The following is a 19,410-nucleotide window of genomic DNA, read 5'->3' on the forward strand; positions in this document are numbered from 1 at the left end:
CTGTTCCCGGCGCTCAGCCCGGTAGATCTTCATCCTCATCTGCTGTCCTTCAGCCATGGAGAGCTTTGTACTGAGCAAAGCTGCCTGATGTTTGTAAGCTTCTGTGGAACAACATGGACACGTAAGAAGATTTAAAAGAATGCAAGAGCATGTGCCACACACCACAACATCCTGAGTGGCGTCATGAAATGAGTTGGATTGCACAATTAGCCAAGGTTAATCAAAAGGACTCACTGCTGGAGATGAGGTGTTCCTCCTTGTCCTCTTTCAGGTAGGTCCTGGCGTTCATCTGATGGTTGGGCTCCTTCTCCTTCACCACACTGAGCCAATTGAGGAATCTCCACCAGAGGCTCTTTCCTTTGGGCTCCTGTACGGGTTCCTCCCCTTCTTCGTCGGGTATGACCGAGATTTCAGTGTTGTTCGGGGGGGCCACAGGTTCTGTACAGCCCATAACGACAAAAGGTTCCTCCTCGATCTCTACTACACCTGGCAGGGCGGTGGCTGCCGGTTGATCCTGGTTGAGGATCAAGATCACGGCGTCAATGGGATAATGACGGACGACAACGTGGTCGTTGCCAAGGTCAGTTGGCATCTCCAGCTCTAACGCATCCCCCTCAGCCTCCAAGACCCCCGGTGTCCTCACCATCTAGGACACATCACAGCGTATGTTAAAACAGAATACCACACTGAAGAATAGGGATGCACCCGTATCAACCCACACGTGCATACGTGTGTGTGAGTGTGTTTGTGTGTCAGTGTGTGTGGGCGCGGCTGTATGATTGAGAAACATTTAAGAAAATGTACATGACGATATTTATATGTTTTTTACTGATAGTAAATGTGGTCAATCATGTGTGTGTGTGTGTGTGTGTGTGTGTGTGTGTGCGCGCATGCCTTTGCCAGCACTTCTTTAAAAAAGTCAGTTTGACCTTAACTTATTTTAATTATGTACAACCACAAGTTTATAAGAATAAAAAAGTGCATCTGCACACAAAAGTTTGCGTGTGCGGTTCGTACCCGTGTCCTCTCCCTACTCACCTCGCCCTCCTGGGGGAGTCCTTCTGGTTGGAGACCCTCCTGGTGGAGACCCTCCTGGGGGAGTCCCTCCTGGGGGAGACCCTCCTGGTGGAGACCCTCCTGGGGGAGTCCCTCCACGGGGAGACCCTCCTGGTGGAGACCCTCCTGGGGGAGTCCCTCCACGGGGAGACCCTCCTGGTGGAGACCCTCCTGGGGGAGACCCTCCGGTTGGAGGCCCTCCTGGGGGAGTCCCTCACCGCTGTCCGTGACCAGGTGTCTGCTGATCAAAGGGCCGCATAGGTAAACGATAATTACCAATTGTTTGAGGCTCTTCTTGCTAGTCCCGTCCGGTCTCAGAGGTAGCCTGGCCTCTGCTTGGAGTCCCTCCTGGGGGAGGCTCTCCTGGGGGAGTCCCTCCTGGTGGAGACCCTCCTGGTGAAGGCCATCCTGGTGGAGACCCTCCTGGTGGAGACCCTCCTGATGGAGGGACTCCTGGTGAAGGCTCTCCTGGTGGAGACCCTCCTGGGGGAGACCCTCCTGGTGGAGACTCTCCTGGTAGAGACTCTCTGAGTGGAGAGTCTCTGGGTGGTGACCCTCCTGTTGGAGAGTCTCTGGGTGGAGACCCTCCTGGTGGAGACCCTCCTGGTGGATGCCTTCCTGGTGGAGACCCTCCTGGTGGAGACTCTCCTGGTAGAGACTCTCTGAGTGGAGAGTCTCTGGGTGGAGACCCTCCTGTTGGAGAGTCTCTGGGTGGAGACCCTCCTGTTGGAGAGTCTCTGGGTGGAGACCCTCCTGGTGGAGATCCTCCTGGTGGAGACCCTCCTGGTGGAGAGTCTCCTGGTGGAGACTCTCCTGTTGGATGAGGTCCTGTGGTTTGGGTTTCCTCTTCCGGTTCCTCACGCGTCTCCTCCCCATCGTTTGCTTGCTCAATAGTCAATAACAAACGCTACCTGGGTAAAACGCTGCTGTGCTTGCTCAGTGATTACAAGGTAATGCTTACGCTCGACTCTCTGATCAGCACTGAGCACTGGACTGAGGAACGGTGACTTATATAGGGGAGCGGGCATTGTGATGTCATAATGGTCCGCCGGAGGTTCCGCTGGGTGTTGTGGTGTTGTCGCGGACAACCTGATTGTTTTGATAACACTCTTTAGAAGAAGCCTATAATGAGCTAAAGTTGAAATGACTAAAATAAAACTATTCCTGAGTGTATAACACACTATATGTACAAAGTCACGATATGAAATTGGTTCACAAGTCCATAAGCTGTTTCTGAGTCGATCTACGTTTTATACAGTTTGTCAGTTTGTCTTTTATCAACTTCTATCATATTGCTATTTAAACATAAGTTTGAAACTGTCTTTCTTGTAGATCAACACACACACACACACACACACACACACACACACACACACACACACACACACACACAGGCTACTACTTGTTTGAGGCCCCCCACAAAACATTTTAAGTATAAAAGCATTGAGACAGCCTTAACTACAAAAAAGTATTGCTACTGAAGAATCAGCTGCTTACTTTCTTAATGATTCTTGTTGTCGGCCAATAGGGGTGAAGTCTTTTTTTTTTATTTTTAGAAAAATATTAATTTGTCTGGCCAATCCAGGGCCCCTTGCACACCTAGTCCCCTAGGCTCCAAGCCTGTCCGTTAACCCATGTCCACAAACACACACACACACACACACACACACATACACACACACCTACACACACAGCGCTATCAAACATAGGCACATGAACACAGAAGAAAAGCTTTACGAATGTAAACACGGAGCACCAACCATAGGGACGTCTGGCCTCCTGCCTCTCCCCTGGTAAGGGAAGCCGCGACTCAGGGGGGCGCTGTGCCGACAGACCTCTGAAGGGTCTTTGTAGAGCTCCTGTAGCTGGGATCAAACTACCAACAGACACACTCCCACTCCCCGGCTATGTGTTATGTAATCATCATGTGATGGATTTACACAAAATAAGTCAACATCCAAAATTCTGTTAGAAGTCAGCATCAACCTGTCGAGTAAATTAATGCATCTTAATGTGTTTGGCCTTGGTCTACAGTTTAGATTAAAATCTCAGTTCCAAATGTGCGAGTCTTATTTGTCTAGATGCAAAGCGCTTTTTGGTTGGAAAAACTTCACAGCAGGCATCTATTTAGTCGTTTATTCACCTCATTTGAGTGTTAATGTTTGTGCGTGTGTGTGTATTTGTGTGTGTACTTTTGTGTGTGTGTTTTTGTGTGTGTGTGTGTGTGTTTGTGTGTGTGCATGTGCGTGTATTTATTTTATAAAAGTCTTTAACCAAATCCCCCGGGTTGAATCCCATCTGAATGTGTATGCACTGATAGTTTCTATTAGGAAACCTGAGTTGTTTACAACTAAAGTGCTTCCGTATAATCTTCACTCTATCAGCTGCTACCCACTGCTCAGAAGCCCGGATGTTGTTTTTTTGTGATTAAATACTAAACATATATTGCTACCTTCTACAGCATTTGAGTAAATCTGACAATATATTGCAAGTTTTACCATTTTTATTACTATGATTAGTATTCATACATCAAATTTCCATGCATAGTGTTATTACATATGTACATAGTTTAAGCCAACTAGAATTCCTTTATAACATTATATAATATAAATACATGTCACTGGAAGATGTGCCAAAACAATTGGATAAACAACCAACAATATCGGAAGATTCTACTTGACGTTGTCCAAGAAGAGGAACAAATGTGTAGTTTGCCAATTTTTTCCATTCTCCTTTGTCACTTGTCCACTTTTCCAGAAAAGAAAAAAATATATATATGTATTTCCTAAACAGCCATTTTACATCTTTCTTGTTCTTCAAAGCCCCACCCTTCCTTAAACGTCACTCACCAACTCAAATAGGTGTCCCTTCAATGTGTAAAGCACTGAAGATTTTGCTGTTGAATCATGCTTTCAAGAACCCTTCCAATGGTCAAGGATGACCGCATCGGAAGGTGAGGAAATGATGAGTTTGTATGCTAGTGGATTGTGACCTGTTGTTCTTTGGCTATATTGTGGCTCTCATCAACAGTTTTATTCTGCAAGAAGTTAACTAGTCCAAGTCCTATCAGACCTTTAAGTCTAAGTCAATATTCACATTATTCCTTTCATTGAGTCGTCATTCACCTCATTCTGAAGAGCGTTATTCCATAGAGCTTCAATGTTCATACGTTTGGATGTAGAAAGAGTCTCTGTATCCTACAAGCACATCATTTCAATGCAAACGTGGTTCCAAAAATGTAATTCCATTGAATCAATGATAATGACATCGGCAAAATTATAGGCATAACATTCCTGAAATTAATTGTTAATTATCAGAGAGGGAGTTAAATGCAAAAAAAGAAAAAGAAGATGACACATCATAAGCATGCAGAAAATATAAGATATAAATTAAAAGCTCATTAGCAGGAAGTCATAATCAGGCATATCAAGCAATTAAAGAAGATATTAATTTAAATTTCAGTAGTAAAGCAAGTCTGTGTTTGACTTCTATTTGATTGAACTTTAAAAGAATAAATCAAAACTTGTATAAAGAGTAATATTAATGCCTTTCAATTAACAATGCAAAGTCCGGTGTGGGTAAATGATGGTAGTATACTCTGTACATAACGAATGAAAAGCAATTTGTGTTGAAACTATAGAGACTTGTCTTTGTCTTTATGGCCGGTTGCATCATTAAATATTTTCTTGCATTGATTGAGCATGAGGATGGCACAGAAATGATTAGAAGTAGGAAATAAACATGCATTACTGATTGATCTGGATTTCATCACTTTGAAATTTGTAATGTTCAATCTCGTCACTGCATGCTGAGAGAGAACGATGCTTTCAATATATTGAAAGAAAGCAACCAAAATAAAAGACGGAAAAAATTCTCCACGGTCAGGGGGATTCATTCAAAAAGAAGATAAACCAAAAAGAGTGAAGGGTGAACTGTAATCTTTGTCTTCCCAGAATGCAGAGCCATACGTGCTCTCTCTTGTTGCCCGGACGACAGTGGACCCACACCGCTACGCTACGATCAGAGACAAAACGCCACGAGACGCCCTCAAGCCAGAGGCAGATCCTGTGCACTTTCTGAATAATGCACCGATGATGACATCCTGTTGAAATACTGCACCCTCCACCACACTCCAGTGTCTCACATGAACATAGGGGTCTGGCTAGCCCAGCTCAGCACACCATACGCGCTGCACATGGCCTGCCCCCATGCATGGGGGATTTAGCCTTCACCTGCTTATTGCAAATATCTTGGCCTGGGTGTGGGGGCGGGGGGGGGGGGTTGGGGTTGGCAGGGTTGTGTTGCTTACAACAGCACAGGTAACAAACAAACAGACCGATAAACGAACAAACCCATTATCAAACCAAAATCCTACATTGCTACAGAATTGGATAGAACGGCACTGGTGTCCATGGCAACCATCCGGGTAGCAATTGACATAACAATACTGAATGGATCAAGGCCACAAGATATGTCTCGTGAACAGACACACGCCATTGCAATACCATTTGTACACACAGTCTCAACGCGTATTGAGTCAGGCTACAGCTAACCCTGACACAGCTGTTGTTATGTAATGAAGACATCACCATCGCCCCATTGATTGCAAAATTAAGATTAGGAAAATTATTCATCACTACGTTTCTCCCGCGGGAATCGCCCCCGATGAATCGGAATACATTGTCTTGCCCCGACCCATACAGATACGGCCAACTCACCACAGACAGGGACCACACACACACGACATGGTGGAAAAATACGGAAAATAACAGAACAGTGAACAAAACCACACTCACACGCACACACACTCACACGCACACACACACACACACACACACACACACACACACACACACACACACACACACACACAGTCTATCTCCCTACATAGTGCAGCACACTACCCTAACGACCCCAAACCCGAGAGCCCGCCCTCAGCGAGCGTCCCGCTAGAAGTAGAGGTAGTAGGTCCAGTAGAGCAGGTTGACCATGACGAAGGACAGGGGGAAGGTGACCCGGGAATAGTTGTCTATGTAGTGGGGGTTCTCCACGTGGCAGCAGTTCATGGCCCGCCGGAGCACCTTGCGCAGGACGGCCAGCACGGTGAAGCACCAGTGGCGGGGCACCTCGGGCGGGGCCTCCAGCCTGGGCTCGCTCCCCGAGGGGCTGGACGGGGTGAGGGCGATCTCCACCGGGGCCGAGTTAGCGGCGGCGGCGGCGGCGGCATTGGCGGCGGCGTTGGCCTCCTTGCGTCTCTTGGCCCGGTTGGAGTTGCTGGCGATGGTGGTGATGATGCCGTTCATCTCGTCGTCGAATGCATCGTGCATGTGGTGGCCGTACTGCGGTGGGAGAAGGGAACGGTTCAGACGTAAAGACCCTAAAGCGATGCAAACCTCGGGGAGAACACGCTAGCGGGCTAGCCTTGAGGCTTGACTTTAACCGGCGCAATGTACGTTCTCCCAGTAGCAACCTTCAGGGGCTTGAGCTGTAGCTACAGCTAGAGCTATAGCATAAGGAAACCCTGGATGGATTGACTCCTGCGTGGTTGAATTTTATTCTTGAAAAACAAAATAAAATAGTTGCAGTACAAAAGTTACACGTGCATGAGTAAAAAAACAAGCAATAAGACAAATAAGAAATTGATATAAAGAACTAACAATTAATAACTATAATGATGATGATGAGGAACACCATGACGATGACAAGGACGAGGAGTCCCAAACCATATGACACCCTAACCTCAGACTGACCCCACGTGACAGACGGCCACAGTGCCTTTTGACTGATGTGAACGTAGCATCGTAATGATAAAAAACAAAAAGCTGCCTACCATGGACTCGGTGTAAGTGAGCGTGCAGAAGTGGGCCACTGCGTACTCGATGAGGGCCCCGAAGATGAAGCTGAAGCAGATGCCCAGGTACACGTCGATGGCCTTGATGAAGCAGTTAGCGTTGGGCAGCGAGGTGCGGGCCCCCATCATCAGGGTGGTCATGGTCAGCACCGTGGTCACCCCTGGTCGCCAAGGAGACAAGGGTCGCACACATTTGGATGGAGGAACCAAGCTAGCCAACTCGGATCAAGGACAGTGCAGGACTCTCTGTCGGATACATTGGGTGTGCGTTAGAGTTGCAATGTGTAAGAGTGTGCTCAGGACCAGTGGGTGAGCAGGATACTTTCAGAATAAAGAAGACTGTCAGTCCACACTAACTGGCTGTGCATCGTGTTACAAACATCGCGTAGCTTGGCTGACTGAGTGGTGTGAGTTGGAGGGGTTCAGGTGTGTAGATAGTAAAATTCCTCTGAACAAAGTGAGAGGTACGAGCCGGCCAATATTTTTTGGCATTGGCTACAGATTTGTCCAGGTTATTTTAAGCTACGAGCTAGTTGAAATGTTACATACTGCGACTTTAAAGGACATTGAGGTTTAGAGCTGTTGCTGTGCTGTTCCATGCTATGCTAATGTACACTGCGATGCTATCCCATGCTAAGCTTATGTACACTGTGATGCTATAAATGGTTTGGTTAGTCTGATTAGGGTGTTCCCCTCCCTGTCGAAAATGTTCCTGGTCATTAAAGACATGTATCAAGAGAACCGACTACAAGTCACTTTGGTTAAAAGCATCTGATAGATTACCAAGCAAGTCCACATTATTTCCCATACGATGGGTCATTAGGCGAACATGGGATTCAAATTGATGTTCTGTGTAGGGATCTCATGGAAACCACCACTGGATGTGGTGAAGACCACAGTCTCCATGAGGTGTGTGGTTACCTATGCAAATACGAGCAGGGACGGAGGACTGTGAGATCCAGAAGGAGACCCAGGAGAGGACCACCAGCAGGCTGGAGGGCACGTAGGTCTCCAGGATGAAGTAGAGGATGCTCCTCTTCAGCTCGAAGTGGAACACCAGCTTGGGGTAGTGGCCTAGGAGGAGACAGAGGAGACCGCTGGTTTGGTGTACTGGTTACTGGTTTTGCACTGAAGCCTGAAATTAGGATTTCAATGCCATCAGCGTTCTATTAAAGTGAATATAAAACTGTATGTTGAACTTGATGGGGTTTATGATGGACCGATATTATTTATTCATCATCTCAATGGGTTTGTGCTGTGGCAATTTTAATACTGGGACTTTTGGCAGCACTGTGATTTTGCAGCCGCTAGCACTCACCAATAAAGAACAACATAAAGTAATACAACAATAAGCGAGGACACTTTTATGTGGAAGAGGCCAGCCTCACCGGTTTCATAGATGGCCTCAGAGACAGAGGTGTAGTGGTCCTCCACGGTGTACTGGGCCAGCTTCAGGGTGTCCAGCCCGCTCACAGACTCGTTCCCTCTGGTCCAGTGGAAGGTCAGGTCGTTGATGTTGTAGCCCCCTGACCAGGCCAAGGAAAACACGCAAACAAAGCAACAACCCGTTATTATTAGTTTCCTTTAGACATTGAGCACTGCATAACACGGTACAGAAATGTGCTTCAGGTTGTTTGAATGTGTAGCTTCATGCCAATCATCTTAAATCTGGATAAACAGCCGGGGGCCGACTGTCAAACAGACCTCCAAAGATACCTCCCTTTAGGTCTCCAGCTCTAGCCTGCATCTCAATTACTCTTATGTTTGCACAGTTGATGAATAACTTTAATTATACCTGGAATGGCTGTGGTTTAATAATTTCGTTTTTGTGTGCACGTTTGTCTCCTATATCTGTCTTTTGTTTAATTGACTTAAACATATTAAACTTGCACTGACAGCTGCAGATTCTCTCTAGGTCGACTTCGTCTCTCTGTTTGTCTTAATTTCTCTCTGTCGCTCTGCATTTCTCTCTGTCTGCCTTCATTTTTCTCGGTCGGTCTGCATTTCTCTCTGTCAGTCTGCATTTCTCTCTGTTTGTCTGCATTTATCTCTGTCTGTCTGCATTTGTCACTGTCCGTCTCGAATTTTCTCTGGCCTTGCTGGGTCATGTTTGCCACCATGACTTCGGACACAGCCACATGAAGGTGGTGCATTACCCTTAATGATCTAAAGAGGGCGTTAGAGCTGCAGGGATGAGGAGTTTTGTAGTGCACCTCTGGGTTACCATTGTCCATCATTCATTCATCCCTCATCCATCATTCAGTCATCACATCATCACTCATTCATCCAGAATCCTTCTCTGTGGAATGCCTTCGTTAAGCACCAGGCGATGATCAATAGGTACAAGCTACTTGAAGGGGAGTTCTCTGACGAGTGGTGAGGAAGGCTTTGGCGAGGAAGAAATAAAATACCAGTGTACCTTGTTATTGTACCCTGTTAACCAGATCAACCATTCGTCTGACTCACAGTCTTGCAATGCTAAAGGTTTAAGAAGCAGCAAACACAAGCAACACAACGGTATACCACATTGAAGACAAATCTCCAAGGAGTGCGATACTCTCTTGTACGCAACATAGTCCAATGTACTTTGGGACGGTGAAAACAGGACGATTTGCTGAAGGTGAGACTCAATCACATCCCAAAGGCACTTCCTTTCCATTTTTCATTGGTGTGAGGATTTACCTCAAGAGCAAACTGGATTTTCTGACAAAAGATTCACTTTCTTACCAGACATAAGCCACAGAATATTTCAACACAAATCCTAATCTAAATGCCCCGCCAGATTTCTGTCCAAACCAGACTTATGTCTGAAGGAGCCACTTTTGGCATGGAGTTATGAAAAATAACCACTTGAGCTTTGCAGTGAGAGAGAGAGAGAGAGGGGGGGAGAAAGAGGGCGAGACAGAGAGACATATAGAGGGCAAGACAGAGAGAAAGTGAAAGAGAGAGAAAATCAGCTTTATTCACTACAATGGAGAGTTGGCCACCAATAACTTTACACAGCAAGCCCAGAGACAACAGTGGAACATAACAGACAGACAAACCCAACACTTAGACTGACAGAGAGAGACAGGCTAGAGTCAGTGACAGTGGCTGGAGAGGAGCACAGAGGGGGATAGAGGCTTTAAATTGAAAGGGATGAAGGCAGAGAGTTGGAGAAACACCGCCTGAGAGGGAAAGAGAAGATAAAAGGATGAGGATGATAAGAATGAATCCCCCATGGTTGGCTGGACAAGGGGGTTGGAGTTCAAGATGTCGGGCGGAAGGGTGCTCTCCTCTGCTGGCCGGCAAAAAGGAACGAGTGACAGATATGTTTATCTTCGTAAAGTTTGATAGTAAAGTTTGGTTAACCACGGGGCTCCACGGAAAACGGTATGTTGCCTATGGCGCCGCGGCAACACACCGTTATGTGTGCTCCAGAGGGATCGCAACGAAAACAACCTTTGGACAAAGAACGATGTCATCGTTTATGAGCGTTGAGTTGATGCTAGCGTTCGCCATGGAGAATCGACGCTTGTCGGTTTGTACGGAGCCTTCAAAAACATGGCGTCCGCTGGCGTCAGGACACCTCGCTTGGATCATCATGGCAGCGTCTCCAAGCTGCTTTCAAAAATTTGACAGAGAGCTCGTTACAATTACAATGAGGGCATTTAGCAGACGCTTTTATCCAAAGCGACCTACATCGGTTAATACACACATTGACACACCGATGGCAGAGTCAACCATGCAAGGCGACAGCCAGCTCGTCAGGAGCAGTTAGGGTTAAGTGTCTTGCTCAGGGACACATCGACACTCAGCTAGGAGGAGCTGAGGATCCAACTAGCAACCTTTCGGTTACCAGACAACTGCTCAACCTCCTGAGCTAAGCTGACCCCTCTTTAGACAGAACGCCGATGGCCAAAGCGGTGAGACATCCCATTGTTCAAAGGGAGCGGAGTATTTTTATTTATTTTGTATCATAACTCACTTTGAGTGCGTTTGAAAGAGAACCTTTGAAAGGTTATATAATACAATATAATTATAGAAATGTTTGTACCTGCTCCCAAGTTCGAGAACTCTTCAAACAAGAAACACTTAGTCTTAGAGCAGTACAAATAGATCTTTGTACGATTACGGCAATCTGAAATGAAAGGACATGGTGGTCTCCCTGGCTTCCTACAGCAACAGAGAAGAAAGGAGAACCCACTCAGACACACTGTGCCGCCTGCAGCTTGTTTCTGAGGCCTCCCGTCTTATGAGAACCAAGACAAGTGGTTTTTTTTGGCCGAGGATTAGGGGGACAGTTTTTACACTGAGTTGTGTTTACAGTGTTACAGCCCTGGCCTAGTTCTGTTGCCGTGGCGGTAATCAAATCAATTGTGACGGACAAACCTGTGGGAGGAAGGGAATGAGTTATGTTGCACTGATTCTGTCGCCAGAACGTCTGTTTCTTCCTCTCGTTACTCTCTCTCTCTGTCTCTATTCCTCTCTTTTTATCTATGTCTGCATTTATTTAACTTTCTAGCTGTATGTATTGATCTCCCTTTCTTTTTCTGTGCATTTTTCTCTGTCTGTCTGTATTTCTGTCTGTCTTTCTGTATTTCTCTCTTTCTGTCTGCATTTGTCTCTGTCTGTCTGTCTGCCTTTTATGTATATCTCTCTTCCTCCTTTCTCTCACTTGCTGTGTTTTCTCTTTCTTTCTTATCAAAATTGCCCAATGACTGCAAATAGCAACTCTTACACTCAGACACACACACACACATACATACATGAAGTCACAACTTTTCTCTGTTTAGGGACCTCAGTGGTGGAACGAGCTCCCTACCGATGTCAGGATCGCAGAGTCGCTCACCAGCTTCCGCAAAAGACTCAAAACTCACCTGTTCAGAGTTCACCTCGACTCTGCATAGAAACCAATGCACAGCCACCATTGAATGTTGTACGTCCTGGCACTTGTACATTGCACTTATTCAAGGTACTTAATTGTGTAGCATCTACAGTAGCTGCTATCATTGCTTTACACGGGGAATGGGTTAGCCTAGCGATTGTAATACTTGCACTTGGTTCTATGAACATCTTTACTGTACCGACAGCGATATATTGTTTCACTTCTTATGACAAATGTACTTATTGTAACAAATACACTTATTGTAAGTTGCTTTGGATAAAAGCGTCTGCTACATGCCCTAAATGTAAATGTAAATGTACATGCAGCTACACACACACACACACACACACACACACACACACACACACACACACACACACACACACACACACACACACAAATACACTCACCCATTCGCGTGCCGATGGATTTGAAGATCTGAGTCACTGATTCGTCTGATCCCTCTGGTTTTTTTCCACTTTTATTTTATGTAAACCCGCCCGCCCACACATTGTCTTCACCAGCGAATAAAGGTCTAACCTCCTTTCCCTGTCTCAAAGCTGGTAATGGGTGTATATATATACATGCATATGTGTGTGTGTGTGTGTGTGTGTGTGTGTGTGTGTATATTATATATATTACAATACTATATGACCATACCTATAGTAATATCTATAGTAGCTGTAATGGGTTCATAACATTATTTCTAATGACACCCACAAACACACACATACACACAGCACACACAGGTAATTCAATAAGGGCTGAGCATGTTGGGCGCAGTAAGGGGGTTAGTGGATTGCTCCAGGCCATGGATACCCTAATATCCCCCTGGTAGGGCCTATATCTAGGTAACGGTAAATATAAGAGGGTCCTCACAGCTCTCCAGCTGAAGGGTGCACGTCTGCTTGTCCATAGGGTACTTGGTGAGGTCCATGTTGCAGGCCACCGTGGTGGTGATCCTGAAAACATGAGGAGAGAGACAGAGACAGAGAGAGAGAGAGAGAGAGAGAGAGAGAGAGAGAGAGAGAGAGAGAGACAGAGAGAGACAGAGACAGAGACAGAAAGAGAGAGAGAGACAGAGACAGAGACAGAGAGAGAGAGAGAGAGAGAGAGAGACAGAGCAGCAGTGAGCAGGTTGCAGATCAATAGTTGATACTGTGGAGTGGTTAAGAGCATTGACATCAAACAGTGTAAGAATATCTCCTATCCTTACTGTTGCCTAAACTACTCTACCCACAATGTCACCAACCTCTTTTGGCTTGTCTGTTGCCATCTGTATTTCCTCAGGTAAACACCAATATATTATTATTATATCCATCCACTGCCCGGGAGAATCCCTTTACGGCTTTTAAAAATTTAATAGGGAATAATAAAATGGACTACTTCTACTTCGAGTTCTGTCGACTCTTGCGCTGGGACCCCGAAGGAGAGTTTAAACCCAAGCACGCAAGACGCACCGTGGCTGCTGAGCGTGATGAAAAGTAACGAGGTGTTGTGCTGATGTCTCTCATCTCTTCCATATTTTCTCTATTTCTCCAACAGTTAGTCCCCAGTTAGTCACCTTAGACGTATCAGACTTTTTAAATAATATTCTACATTCTCGTGAAGCTCAGAGGAACTGAAGTTCAGAGGAGCACTTCAATACATACAAATGCATACAGAAATTCACATGGTTTGCCTTCAGTTGTTAAATGTTGTGCCATGGGAGTCATTCATAAAAATGTAACGAATAATCCCTGTTTTCAATCAGTTTTATCCATATTTCTTATCCCTCCACCCAGTCAGAACCCGCCGCCCATACAAAACAATTCCCCATTCACTTGCAGCTTGTCTTACAGCAATATCATTAAAGTAACACAACCAACCATATAAAATGGCAGCAGGCTGTAGGAATCCTTTAGTGTGAGCTATATAAATCCTCCACAAATCATATCCTATAAATCTCGATATCTCCCTATAAGCTATTCACCTGGCTCTGTATTTCATCAAAATCCATAATAATCTCTAGTGAGGGATAATCCTTTGGGGACTCATGTCTTACTTTTGGATAAAACAATATATAACAGCATTACAAGACTCAATACGCAGGCATTGCTGTTAGACTACTGGAAGTAGAGAGTTGAAGAATCAACAGAATTAATACAGAGTTTGGGTTTGGAAGGTCATCGCCAAGGTCAAAGTTCCCACATGTTTAGGTTCAATCTGAGCACAGCAATGGCTGAATCAAACACGACGGACAGTGGTGGGCGAGGTCATGTTAAGGCTCCCTACGCCATCATAAACCCGCGGCTCCCTCAGCCATGACACAACACCATAAGCGGCTTACACCCCACAACAACGGCCCTATCGCTTGACATTAACCCTGACCCCTGACCTCAGCGCGTAGAGGACGGTGCCGTTGGGGAAGATGCGGATGAGCCGGTTCTCCACGGTGATGTCGTGGAGGAAGGACTTCTTGGAGTCCACGATGAAGGTGTCGGGCACCCAGAGCAGCTCCACCAGGCGGCCGTCCAGACTCAGGCTCTTGTTCCCCTGGAACACCAGCCTCTCGTCGGTCCAGCGCTGACGCAGGAAGATGGTGGCCGTGTAGTCCTGGAGCATAAGGGAACAACAGGCAGAATAAACGACTGTGGTGTGGTGAGGTGTTTTGAATGACAAGCATGTTGATTGTTTTGAGCTCGAAAGGGAATGTTTTGTGTTTTGCAAACCTAGGGACTCTCTGGGAAATGGGCCAAGTCAGCTCTTTTTTTAAAGGTATGATATTTTCATGCTTGGCTGAATATGAAATGGATGTCGTGGCCCAAAGCCCCTTTGTGTTCCTGAAGCGAGGATATGGCTGTCTTACTTTGGACTCAGCAGACGGCTCAGCCTTCCACCTACTCTAGGAAAAAAAGGCCCTCTTGCATAGTCCATCTCAGTTGTGAGGTAACAACATGCAAGGGTAGAAGACAGTGTACTTCCAATATCCTGCCTGACTCGCAGGAGCGGAACAAATCCTGATACAATGAAAAAGTGGGTTCATCCTCAGTGTTGTGAAGATGAGTTAGCAGCACAATAAAAAGACTCAGCAAGCCGTGTGAATGGGTGCTTGACTGAAAGGGTCACTCTAAGGTTATGGTTGGTACAGTATATACAGTCACAGGCTATACTTTACTGATTTGTGTCTGACTATTGGATTGGATGGTTGTTAATCTTGAGCCCAGCATTCCTACTATTATATAGCAGAACATCTGGGGGGAGATGGCACAGAACTTGGACCGGAAACGGGGATTTTAAGAAGTATATTTCTACAGTGGCCACACAGTGTTGATTTAAAACCTTTCCAGATACTTTTCAACAGTTAACTATTGCTGGCCGAGTTTGTGTTCGCTACAATAGCCAATTAAACGTTACAGTACTCTGCCTCCGGCAACATGATTGGCTGAAACAAATACGAAGCCAGAAAGTGAAACACGCAGTCCACCCAGATGCTGCTCGTCTTCTCTCACACTTTATAACATTCATCTAAAGTCTGATTGGTGACACTAGGTGGGTGGTGATGAATGGGATGTTGGGTAGCCTCACCATGTTGATCTCTGAGATGGTGTCAATGCTGGCGATGTCCAAGCTCATGCCCACAGATACGGGTCCATCTAGAGAGGACAACAGAGACAACACATAGTGAACTGCAGACACCCAAAGTCAATTCTCCCAGGCGTTATCCACTTGTGTAGTTGTAAATGGCTTGTGCATTCGAGTGTGTGTGTGTACTGGCTTGTGTAATTCTTTGTCTATGTGCTTGTTGTACAGTCTTATGTAATTTTGTCGTTATCTGTGGTGTGTATGTCTTTGTATGTTCGTACACACTGTATGTGTGTGTGTGTGTGTGTGTGTGTGTGTGTGTGTGTGTGTGTGTGTGTGTGTGTGTGTGTGTTCATGGTGGATGAGCACGACATGACGTGACATGATATGAGAGGGAAGAGTAATTCCAAACTGTTATGTCTGTCGGTTTTTCTGTTGTATATGTCTTTGTGGCTGTCGTGGATAACTTTCTTTCGGATTTGTATGTCTGCCTGTCTGTTTTGTAGTTCTATTGTGTGTCGGCCTGTGAAAAGGAATTTGCTCCTGCCAACTCTTCATTCCAGTGAATAAAGCGGATTTCTTTCTCTGTCTCTCTCGCAGTCTTCTTCTATTCTCACTTAACAACCTCTTTTTGGTTCTTTGAAAACCAAATTACTCTGCCAGACAAAGTGTCTGCTTTCTGATTTCTGTATATAAATATGTGTGTGTGTGTGTGTGTGTGTGTGTGTGTGTGTGTGTGTGTGTGTGTGTGTGTGTGTGTGTGTGTGTGTGTGTGTGTGTGTGTGTGTGTGTGTGTGTGTGTGTGTTGAAGATACAGCACCTGTGTCTTCCAGTGAGTTTCCTAGTTTTTACATTTTCCCCACATTCATACAAAGTGCAAGGCCATGCATTGACACATGCCAGATTCTGCAGAAGCCTGGCATCTCATCACGTTACTGGGGCAACGCTGTCTCCCGCTGACATGATGATGTGCGATCCATCCGCTGAACACCAAAGAGAATCCTTAATCCCGTTACAATGGGGAAGGGACAACCAGACGCTACGCCTTCCCTTGTGATATGGGGGCATGCTGTGTTTGCCAGGTTGTATCTTTGTTTTGCTATGTTGCAAGTATTTTGCGGATTTTGCTGTGGCATTGATCTCTATTTTGTCTACCTGCTATCTGAAGAACAAAATGTAATAACCTGTAATCTAAACATGTTTTCCTGTGTGTACACAGCGTACACACTCCTCTATCCAAAATGTAACCAGTGTTGCGCTCTTCTTTGCCCGACGTGGGCGCATGATGAGCGGACCGTGTGTGAGCAAAGCATCAACAGATAAATACAGAAGGCTTTCTGTGGGTCTGGCACGGGCTGTCATTGATCCTTCTGTTGGCTGTTCTCACTCCTTCAGCATCTCTCCCTCTCTGCCGCTCTCTACCGCACTCTCACTAGCTCAATCACTCTATTTCCCTTTCCATCTCGGTGCCTCAAAGAAATACAGAAAGTGAGGGTGAGAGAGCGAGAGCGAGAGAAAGAGGGAGAGAGAGCAAGAGAGAGGGAGTGAGAGAGAGTAAGAGAGTGATAGAGAGAGCGCTACAGAGAGAGGTCAAGGGAGAGAGAGAATGAGAGAGAGATAGAGAGCGACAGAGATACAGAGAGAGAGGTGGATAGAGTGGTGGTCCCTGGAGTGTGAGACCATCCTCGGGAGGCGCCTGCCTTCTGCTCTGTTCCCTTACTGTCAAAGAAAGGCCGGAGGTACTTGTTGTAGCCTTTCATCAGCTTATGAATGGTGGGCGGGAGGATCTCTCCCTCCTTCACCTCAGCGTTGAGCAACGCGTTCTCCAACAACCTGGGGACAAGAGAGAGAGGGGGAGAGGGAGAGGGAGAGAGAAAAGGTTTCAGAGACAAAAGAGAATGGAAGGTTTTCGAGTAAATGAATGGCAGCGAATGTCTCTTCCTCTTCCTTCCCCTTAAATGCATATTTCTTTCTCTTAGTAACCTCAGTCCTCAGCTCACTTATTACTCAATTTGTATCGACATATTAACATTTTAATGCTTTATCGACTGGTTCCCCACGTCGTTTCAGGCTGGCTCCCCGTGTGGTAAGAAAAGTGTTGAGATCAAAACAGCTGAAATAATTTAATGGCCGAGAAAAACCCACAACATGAATTAGGGACTACAGTTGAGTAAAAACAGAGTTGACGAGTTGACAGTTTTGCATCATAATAACCACATTTATTTCCCATAGCTGGAGCTGCGGTGCAGGGGGTGTGTGTGTGTGAGCGTCTGTGTGTAAACAAGGAGAGCCCTGCTCAGTGCAGAGAGAGCCCAGGGGGGTACCGGGTGATGTAAGAGGGGCTGAAGCAAAACAGATCCGACCACAAACACAAACGTTCATATTGTGCATGAACACACACACACACACACACACACACACACACACACACACACACACACACACGGCATGTCGATGCTGTCAGGCATGTTAACGTCCCAGTAGTGATTACTTCATATGTACGCTGCTCTCGCCAAAAGCACATTTCACCAAGAAGTTACGAAACACCCCATTAACACCGCCCGCATATCCCAGCATTTCATCTCTGATCCTCCCCTATGTTGGGGATGGCTGATTTATTTTCCGCATTAATAAACGAGGGCAGCCAAGCCTTACAGCTCACATCTGAATATTTGCAACAAATGCAAAATATGATGCACTCCCAACCTGACATCAGGTTAGCACAGCGTTGCACGATGCGGAACAGCAAGGACGAAAGAAACACGACACAACGGCGGATTTCCCCATTCCATTATCCGGACAGGGATACTGGCTCACACGGGGGCATGACTCGACCATCGGCATGGCATGCATTAACGCAATCTGTCGCCGCTGAATGGTGACGCTGGATGTGCACAGGCAGCTCAGGGGGCAAACCTGGCCAAGACCCCTGCAGGCGAGTCGTGGTTCACCAGAGCGTGTCGGATCAGCTAAGACATGGAGGTAATAAGCTTGGGGGGCACGGCTGCTCAGGCAGTGAATCGCCTCTCAGAGTCCTCAAGGTCTTCGGTCAGAACCCGAAGAGTTTGCTGACTTGTGCTGTTTGAATTGATCAAGGCCCAATTAATATGCACGTAAACATAAGAAAATATATACATATATGATCTAATTGCACCGCGGCCCGGTCGAATGAACTGATTGACTGCAGAGGAGAGTGCATCTGCTGGTCTCTCTCTCGTCTCTCCCCGCTTCTCGTTCAACACGGCTGGCTGGTGTAGCTGATGCTAATTGCAAGTCCAGTGTCCACTGCTTTGGTTCCTAAACTCAACACTAGGAAGTCTCTTGATCAGGCTTGAAATTTCAGGCCCGTTGAGAACTCTAATAGCCTCACTTATAGCATGGTGAGTCATTCGCAGATGGAAGTGTGCAAGCAGGTAGCGCTGTATTAGCGCGTAGCAACATATAAGCAGGTATTAGGGTATGACTGTACATTGCAGTGAATTAGAAGAATGCAGTGATTTAGCTGTAAGCATCGTTCAGAAGGTAGCCTTGTTTAAGCATAGCGTCTTTAAGCTGATAGCAGTGTTTGAGCAGGAGGTCACATAATATTGGTAGGATGGAGCAGTCTTTTAGCAGGCAGCAGTGTATCTGTTTCTGTGTTTGATTGACATTTGATGGGGAGGTGTTGTTAGTATCAGTACTGACAGGGCACTCCCAGTGGCAGTCTGCCTTATAGAAGCCCTATAAGACCTCCTTTCAGTTCAGTAGCGCCTTATCACTGCCAGTTCTTCCAGTGGTCGGTGTGGGTATGTGTGTCAGAGAGAGAGAGAGAGAGAGAGAGAGAGAGAGAGAGAGAGTCAATGTGTCAACATGCACCCACTTGAGTGGGTTGAGTGAGATTAATTTAGCATGCTCCTGTAGTGTGTGTGTGTGTGTGTGTGTGTGTGTGTGTGTGTGTGTGTGTGTGTGTGTGTGTGTGACAGATTCTGAGAGAATAAACTACTTCTGCAGTGACGGATATAAAATGGGGGAGGCAAGAGCACCAGGAGCACAGTATCAACTGCAAGAACACTGAAAGCGAGTCTAATACTGA

The 19,410-nt window shown here is 46.1% G+C and overlaps 1 protein-coding gene across 1 annotated transcript in view; it reads right to left on the reverse strand.

Annotated features, from left to right (window-relative positions):
• Window positions 1–6,005: 6,005 nt before the first annotated feature.
• LOC307071571 (gamma-aminobutyric acid receptor subunit pi) overlaps window positions 6,006–19,410 on the reverse strand; it is a gene marked incomplete at both ends in the record, with an annotated part of 28,528 nt that continues 15,123 nt past the window's right edge. The window contains 8 exons of the mRNA XM_079730597.1: window positions 6,006–6,395; window positions 6,887–7,068; window positions 7,829–7,981; window positions 8,296–8,433; window positions 12,654–12,736; window positions 14,152–14,369; window positions 15,342–15,409; window positions 17,059–17,171. Of these exons, the coding sequence (XP_079586723.1) occupies window positions 6,006–6,395; window positions 6,887–7,068; window positions 7,829–7,981; window positions 8,296–8,433; window positions 12,654–12,736; window positions 14,152–14,369; window positions 15,342–15,409; window positions 17,059–17,171 (1,345 nt within the window). The remainder of the gene's footprint in view (window positions 6,396–6,886; window positions 7,069–7,828; window positions 7,982–8,295; window positions 8,434–12,653; window positions 12,737–14,151; window positions 14,370–15,341; window positions 15,410–17,058; window positions 17,172–19,410) is intronic.

This window comes from Pollachius pollachius, assembly GCF_949987615.1.
Source record: "Pollachius pollachius genome assembly, chromosome: 2".
Lineage (NCBI taxonomy): Eukaryota > Metazoa > Chordata > Actinopteri > Gadiformes > Gadidae > Pollachius > Pollachius pollachius.